Below are 8761 nucleotides of genomic sequence, written 5' to 3' on the forward strand. Positions count from 1 at the left end.
ATCGGCACCAGGACAGGAACTCGGCTAAACGCCTGCGCATCCAGAGTGCCTGATCCCCCACAGCTCCATCCCACGTCTCCCACAGCCAGGCCAGCAGCAATCATTTGCACTTGAGTTTCTGGCAATAGTTTTTTGGGTTTTTCTTTTTTAAACTTAAGTTAAAGGAACTTTAAGTATAAAAACCTCCCCTCAGATGTCACCAATCTGCCTTCTTGTCCACAGGAAAAGCTGAACGTGGAGGGTCACTCACACCACAAAGAGGTCTTGAGGTGGTTCTTGGAGAGTGCTGGCGAACGAGACTCTGCTCTCAGGTGCTCTGCTTCCCGAGAAGCTGTTCCTATAGAATCACTCATGCACAGGTTTCCAGACTGTTCAGACAGACTTACAAAACAGCACGGAATGCTACTTCAGTTGTGTCTATCTTCACTAATTTTTACAAAATCGGCTCTTTGCTCTCTGACTGAGGTTGGGAGGCTTTGGCTAGATTCATATGATACAATCCGGCTCTGCACCACCCAGTCTAGGGTGATTTACCAGCTATTAAAGTACAGTCTCAAATTATTCTACAAGCCATACAACTGACTGTACTGTGAACATGTGGTATTCCTATATACACTACATCCACACAAAAATTGCGAGAACACTAGATCTACCGAGACAGATGCTATGTTATTTCTACTGTGTCAGGAGTTTCATCATTTAGGATTAAGTGTACTTTTGGGGGTGACTTTCAGCTCTTCTGCACGACGTTACAGGGATTTAGGAAGACGAAAGGGACATTCAGGAAAAGTTGACAGAACACAGGCTGTCTACTTGTTCCTTCCCTCCTCTGTCAACACTGGTCTGTAAATAAAGAATAAGTTTCAAAGGCACAGGGAGGATGGATTCCTCACTGTAGTAAGCCTCTCCTGCCTCTTCTGAAAACAACTCACACGACTTTGTTTCGGAATCACAGAATGTGTATCACACAGTCTCTGCTCAATGAAGCTGACAACCAGCCAACAATACTACTACCTGCCCACCCCTCTATTCCTTCCCCTCCTGCTTCAACACCTGCAGAGACAATAAAAGGAAAGTGTGTGCACTTTGTACATATTTTCAGTACATCAATGCTGCTGCTGCTGCTGCTAAGTCACGTCAGTCGTGTCCGACTTTGTGCGACCCCATAGATGGCAGCCCACCAGGCTCCCGTCCCTGGGATTCTCCAGGCAACAATACTGGAGTGGGTTGCCATTTTCTTCTCCAATGCAGGAAAGTGAAAAGTCCAAGTGAAGTCGCTCAGTCGAATCCGACTCTTGGCGACCCCATGGACTGTAGCCTACCAGCCTCCTCCGTCCATGGGATTTCCCAGGCAAGAGTACTGGAGTGGGGTGCCATAATGCTACAAACACTAAGCAAGCCTTCTATTTATCTAGAATAACCACCTATTTATCTTGATGTAACCAAGATGGTAACCATCTTGATGTAGGAACCAGGCCAACTAATTACCTCTTTAGTCCCTTATAGCTAAAAATAAAAGATAAAATTCAACTAAGGTTCTAAAAAAGCCACTAAAATGATATATCACCAAGACAAAATGCACCACAAACATTTCACACTCACATCCAACCCTTTCTGACTATGTAACTTGTTAATTTAGCGTGACAAGGCAATGTGGGGATACATGGATTTTTCCTTTCTTGCTTGGTCCAGGTAGTTTTATAGAGATTATACAATACATGAGGATTTTACAATTTTATATCCTAGATCCAATTTTAAAATTCCTTTACTTTTTCCTCTAGTAAGCCTAGACTGAATAGCAAAACTGCCTTATAAAGTAATTGGTTCAGACACAGACCTTTTTAAAAATTAATTTTCTACTTTTGTGAGTATAGAAATACAATCCAACTGTCTTTAAAAAATGTAAAAAAAAAAACTGATGTTCATTTGTAACTTTCAATACTATGACTGTCTACAACATAATTTTTTTTTAAGTGTTTCTATTTTATCTAAACATGAAATCTCCACTCCAGAATTGATAATATGTATCTTAAAGGTAAAGGTACTTACTTTCAGGGTGAAAATATTAATAAATTTCCTACATTAAGAAAGGAAGACTAAGCAGAAAGCAAGAACAGTTACAGTTTTGCAGCAGATACATAAAGCATATATGTTTCAAAATATTTTCTTTTAGCATTCTTTCCTGTTTCATTCTGAATACATTAAATGAGAATTCTCCTTAATTTTGAGATTTAAAAAACTATACTGCTTACATACCCAAAAGAATGAAAAATTAATTCAGAAGTAAAGTTTTATCTCCAATTTGAAGAAACAGCTTTCATCATGAGTCTCAGTGCAAATGACTCAAATATAACTTAACCAGAGCTGAGTTAACACTGACCAGTCAGTATGCACCCATGGTGATGTCCTAACAGAGATTTACTCTTGGTTTAGTTTTAGCAAACCAATTAAATTCCTTCATTTTCAGTAGCTGTCTAATGAGTATACTATACCTTATGTGAAAAAAATATACAGTACCTGGGGCTTAACATCAACTTTAAGTTCACTTTAAATGCTCTCTGTAAACTTCTTTCTGTATTTCTATTAAGTTTCCTGTAAAACAGACCTATTTTTTCTCAATTTTAAAGAGAACCTGCAGCAGTAGGTAGACTGCAGGGATCATTTCTACTAGTCCCTCCCCTCTTTGCATCTTCTTAAATGCCGAGGAGTCAGGGATCAGAAAACCAGGAGCTGCAAACCTGGGAGAGCTTCTCAGATTAGATGTAGAACCAAAGTATTCTTAAATAAGTAAAATTTTCCCATATGCATTCATTTTCTTCTCTGCATTTTCTAGTGTTTCTGTATTTTGTTAGCAGGCTAAGTTAATTCTCCATACTCTTTGTATATTAACACGAATCTTAAAATTTGTGACCTTAAACAGGGGAAAATACCATATGAAACATTTGTAGGCAAATGAATATTTTATAAAAGTTTTTAAAGATATACTGGAATAATATATCCCTTATCCAACTCCCTGAATGGCACTTTTTCTTTTGTGACTTAGGTTGATCTTTTCATAGATAGATTATGATAAGTGTGTCATAAAAGGGATGAAAAGTGAACCAAAGATATTAAGGGTATAAACAGTAGTACAATATTTTTATGCTATAATGAGACAATTTAAAAGGCCTAAGATATGGGTAAGGGATTAAGAGGTACAAACTACAATGCATAAAGTAAACAAGCTACAAGGGTATATAGTACAACACAGGAAACATAGCCAATATTTATAATAACTAAATGAAATATAACCTCTAGAAATTATGAATCACTATGTTGCACACCTAAAATCTACAATACTGTCCATCGACTATACCTCAATAATAAAGATATCTCAACTTAAAAAAAAAAAAAAACTTTGGATGGATTTCACTGGAGCAGCATAGAGGGCCGAACGTGGAAGAAGAGGTGAGACGCTCACCGTGGCCCACCCTCTAGTGAGGAGGTGAGACACTCACCGCGGCCACCTCCTCTGGTGCTTCCCACCTGCTCACAGTTCAGAGCTCTACACTCTGCTCCCTAGTGACGGATTTTAGTCCAAACATAAAATTTTCATTTATTTAAATTTGAAAGGAGCAGAAGCATGAATCTGTAACTCCCCAAAGTTATGAAGAAATTCATTTATATAAGGAACACTAACATATTAAAAGAGGATGTAGGAAACAGGGGCCGATTTCCAAAATACTATTGTATCAGGATCATTAACCTGGAAAGTGCCAACTATTTCGCTATTCTTTGCCCCTGCATTTCGTATTCTGATTTTTAGGAACAATCGGCCTCAGAGCAAACACAGCACCATCAGGTACTGCAGCCATCAGCCTGTGCACTGCACGTCACGGAGCGCACACTGTAACCTGCGCAGCACGATGCAGGGCTTGCCCGTGGCCTGCTATGGAGCAGAGGGCAGCAAGGCAGAGGCTGCGCTACACCCTTCCTCTAGAACTCTTTCAAGGCGGAACTGTGGCATCACGGGGAGAACAAATGCCAGGCCACTCATGTTTCTCTTGCAGTAGTTACTACAGGCATTTAGATTTGCATTTATAACGCTGCATCGCCTAGGACAGTAAGTAGCCCTAAGTCACACTGCCAAACTGAAAACCAGTGCCTGGGTCTCCACACCGCATGCAAGCACTCAACAGACGTGCCAGTGGCTCCCACTGGACAGCACAGGGAGAACAGTCCATGCCCACAGAAAGATCTACCAGTAACTATGACCTAAAAGGCAACGTGGTGCCAACCTAGGGAATGGTTTTAGGGTTTCCTATAAGATGTCACCTCGCCCATGTATTAGAAAACCCAAGCGGAGATCATTCAAAATGCATGATGTTTACCAGGAGGGCTGGAGCCCAGCAAGGGTGCAGTGCATGTGCAGACACACAACTCAGACATTCACTCACACACGCACATTCACCCGCAGACATGTATGCTTACAGGCCACACACACAGGCCTGCTTTCTGCAACTACAGCGTCAAGGAGCAAATGGCTGTAACTTTGAAGCTGTGCAAATGAGAATGAAGGGACATTAAAGTGAGATATCCCTCTGGAGCCTGTCAAATTGGTAGCAAAAAGCTGGAAAATATTTTCAGTGTTGGTATAAATGGGTTTGATCTTCTGACAAACAACTTGGTAATTTTTATCACAGATTGAAATGCGCCTATCTTTAAGAATTCTGCTTCAGTGAATTTAACTTGTAAAGGCAAACAAACAGACCTGCATAGATGTGTATATGTCTAATTAGACATGTATATGTCTATACATGTATATGTATAATTCTTTTTTTAGAAAAGTAAAATTGACTACATTTTGTTTTAAAGATACAACCTTTAAGCAAATAAAATTTTTAAAACAATTTTCATTTAAAATTTAATGGTTTCTTTTTTCCTGAAAATAATAAAATTCAATATTACTTAAAATTCAGATAACATCTAACAAAATATAAACTTCACTTTCATACAGAAATAATGATAAGAAGAGTGCTCTTCCAGATGGAATGGGTCATGACCTTGGAACGGAGGTGCCGGAGTCCCCACCATCCCTCTGCCCCGGACAGGTGAGTTTCAGTCAGTGTTGCTGGTCAGACAGCACAGGAGACAGCGCCCCAGACAGCGGCCCAGACAGCACATGGACACAACATATGTGCATCAGCGGAAACCTTTCACATCTCAGAAAAAAGGTGTCTGGGTCATTGCTGAGTAGAAGCAAGCCAGCTGCCATCAGCAGTGTACCTAATCCATGGGTCCAGCCAGTTAGTTACACAGACGGAGTGTGCACTCACAGAGGTCTGTGAGCACACTCACCTGTGATGTGGTGGCATTGCTGGGATTGTTTTTCTTCTTTATCCTCCTATAATTTTGAATTTTTTAAAACTTTTAAAAAAGGGATTTAAAACTCTTTTTTCCAATTAATAGGAATTCTTGGTATCATGAGTATGAAACTGGATATAACTTGAATTTTTTCAAAGCAAAATGCTAACCTGATATTCAAAGCTACATTACAGTAACTATCAATTGTATTTGTATAGTAGTAGTTTAACTGTTGTTTAGAAAGGCAGATATTTCAAAGAAATATCCTCAGGGTTCTGAGATTCTTGAGATTATTATGAAAATTGAAAAAACTATTTTAAACTGAGAAAAATTCCCATCATTGCCTTCTTAAAATATTTTGGAATTTGTCAGACATATGAGATAAAGTTGTTCAACAAGCTGAAGTGAATCTGCTAACACAGCTGACAGCTGGGTGAGAAATAACCTATTCAATGCTGTAAGGGTCAGAGGTTACATAAAACAAAAGTCTTCTGACCAGTATAAAGTATTAAAAATATTTTTATCTTCAAATTTAGACACAGTGATTGGCTTCCATCCACTACTTTTACCTGTACTGAAATTTGGCCCTGGTATTTTACCTTAAAAATTCCTCATTAGTAAATCTAATTACTATATATTCTTTCTAGACATTAATTAAAAATGAAAATAGAGATCCTTAGGTTGACATGGAACCATAATCTTTAAGTTTCAGTCTATAGCCTTAGTTCTCTTAGTTCAAGAAAATTTAAATCTGGTCCGTCACTCTCAAGTTAGATTATTAAAAAAACAGCTTTACTTGAAGTCTTGACATACTGTTTAAACAAATATATCAACCCAATACCAATCAAAAAAGATATTTAAAACTGCATTAGAATCTCAAGTTTATTATTATCCCTTTTCTTGGGAAAGAAACTGTTAGTACTTTTCTTTTTCCTGAACATAACAATTTAAAAAATTGAACAGATCTAACATAGAAATAATTATTTCTTTGGAATTTTTAAAGCTCAAGCTAAACTCACCAACCCCAACACAAACACAGGCTTTTTGAGTCTAAGGAAAGAGCCGCGCGGTCTGTGAAAGGAATCTGAGTTCCAGTGTTTTACTGACTCATAGCATCATTTCAGTAAGCATAATTACATCACAATGTGAGAATATCTAGGCTGACAAAGATGAAAAGAAAACCAAAGGGAAGAACACAAAGGCAGGATGGGATTGGCTAAACTCCCCTTGGCTATCATGTTTCTGTGAGCCAGCAACCCACTGAAGTTTAAAGGTTTTCATCTTATCAGTAAACGGTAAAGCAAACATATTTAGAAACTGGAATATGACAACTTGATATTGAATTCTGACAGAAAAAGCATTACACATTTTCTTCAAAAGTTTAAGTGTTAAACTTCAACTCTTAATGTAAGGAGTATAAAACACCTACCATAAAGTTTAACCCATCCTCAAAAATCCGTGTTTTTATTTAAATTCTTTACTATGAGATAGGAGCTAAATATCAGATGTTACAAAGCTACAGCTACAGCTACAAAGTACAGCTGTAAAGATTCAGGAGTGTCCAGAATTGTACTTCCTAAGTCCCTGAGCCCCTATTTTTTGATCAGTGACCTAACCTCTTTTATATTTTTACTACCTTAATACTTTTGTTCTTCAGATGTAATTAATTCTTTACTTCCTCTAGTGTAAACTGTTAGTGAAAACCATGATATTATTTACTGGTAAAACACAAATCCATGAGAGTAAATTGTAGGACACTGGTGCAGCTCCATACTGATTTACTGTAGCCTTCAAATTCTTGCAGGCCTCTAGAGAAGGTCCACACCCTGAGGCTTGATACTGATCTGTTCAGACCTAGAGGTTTATCACTAATTATCTAGCATTTAGGCATTTGATTACACATCATCATAACACATGTATTTAAAATGTTATACCAACAGTCTTCTGTCTGCCTACAGAACGAGTATAGTAGGGCTGCTAAGAAACATACTTAGGTAACACAAAGCCACAGTCACTAAAGGAAGACTAGAAGGGACACTGTATTTTGCTCATCATGCTGGCAAATGAACCAGATGATTTTTGGCTGGTACCAAAGAGGAGATAAAGACATAACTTTTTTAAAGAAGAAATGAATATTTAAGTTATACAAGTATTATAAAACATGTTCACAACAGAACCCATGAGTAATCTCGGCAATTTGCATAATTCCAAGTAAGTATATTAACAATAGTGAAGTACAAAACAATAGAAGTTCCAATCAAATAATTCCTGACTGATGACCATCAAGGCCATACATCACGTGGTATTTAGGCATCGCGATCACTCACTCACACACACACACACCACATCGGCAGCCAACAAGCACAATCATGTACTCTTCTCAACAGGGAAGTAATATAAATGAAAATAATCGTGGGAAGTACCTATTTTACCTACCAGACTATTTCATTTTGGAGAATTCTTGATATACAACTCTCCCATCCCTCCACCCTCCAAAGAAAAGAAATAAACCCATGACATGACAAAAAAATAAAGGCAACATTACATGGATATAAAATGGAAAGCAGATACAGAACTTTTCCAACAATGTGCCTTTTGCTACCTGTGTTTTCTGAGCAGCCAAGAGGACTGACTGAACAGACCTTGGTATGGGACAGTGGTTCTTGATTCCCAAAGTCTGTCCATTAAAGGAGTCACACAATTCAGAGGGAATTATAAAAAGAAGAGAGTATATTTTTACATGATTGAAACTTTCTAAAATCCATACCCTGAGTATGTGTTCTGTGATATTCATTTATGAGTGTTCTATGTTCATTAACCATCATTTCAGTAGATAACCCCCACCCTCCAGTACTTTATCCATTAACCTGGCAAGACCACCTGGGATATCTTTGTGCAGCTATTATCAATGAATTCCAACCCTCTGACCAGCACATTAAAGCTCATAGGTACTCACCCTGCAAACTGGGCACTGCCAGTGACTACTGCTGTCTCTAAGCCTGTACTCATCAGACAAACACTTGGAATGATACACACGAAAACACAGGTCACATATCAACACCTCTCCAGGCAAATGGCATTCAAAACAATACCAGTCATGATTTTCTGTTTCCCAGTCCTACAAAAAATACAAAATAATTTCGTATGACATTTTGTCAATATCCGCAATGACTAAGAACAAAATTGAAACTAAAGTCCATCAGAAGTTAGGCATTATAAACAATTTTAAACATTTACTGTGTTAAAACAGGAGGGAAAAAATACCTAGAAATTTGCTTCTTTCAATTTTCAATTCTCTCCTAAACATATTTATATTCAGAAATATCTTAAGGTGATCTGATAACAAAACCAGTCCAAAATGAAATAAGCCCAAAGCCAATACAACTTCTAACATTATCTTTCAGTTTTTATAGAATCT

General features: G+C 37.9%; 1 protein-coding gene across 8 annotated transcripts in view; it reads right to left on the reverse strand.

The window, feature by feature from the left end:
- ZMYND11 (zinc finger, MYND-type containing 11) overlaps window positions 1–8761 on the reverse strand; it is a 76446-nt gene that overhangs the window by 21036 nt on the left and 46649 nt on the right. For 7 of the 8 annotated variants that reach the window (XM_010836420.1, XM_010836419.1, XM_010836418.1 and 4 more), the window contains one exon: window positions 8300–8461. The exons of the other annotated variant lie outside the window; for it this stretch is intronic. In XM_010836420.1, coding sequence (XP_010834722.1) covers window positions 8300–8461 — 162 coding nt within the window. The remainder of the gene's footprint in view (window positions 1–8299; window positions 8462–8761) is intronic. 8 annotated transcript variants of the gene reach the window in all.

The sequence above is a fragment of the Bison bison genome, unplaced genomic scaffold (assembly GCF_000754665.1).
Source record: "Bison bison bison isolate TAMUID 2011002044 unplaced genomic scaffold, Bison_UMD1.0 scf7180017864063, whole genome shotgun sequence".
In the NCBI taxonomy this organism is placed as follows: domain Eukaryota; kingdom Metazoa; phylum Chordata; class Mammalia; order Artiodactyla; family Bovidae; genus Bison; species Bison bison.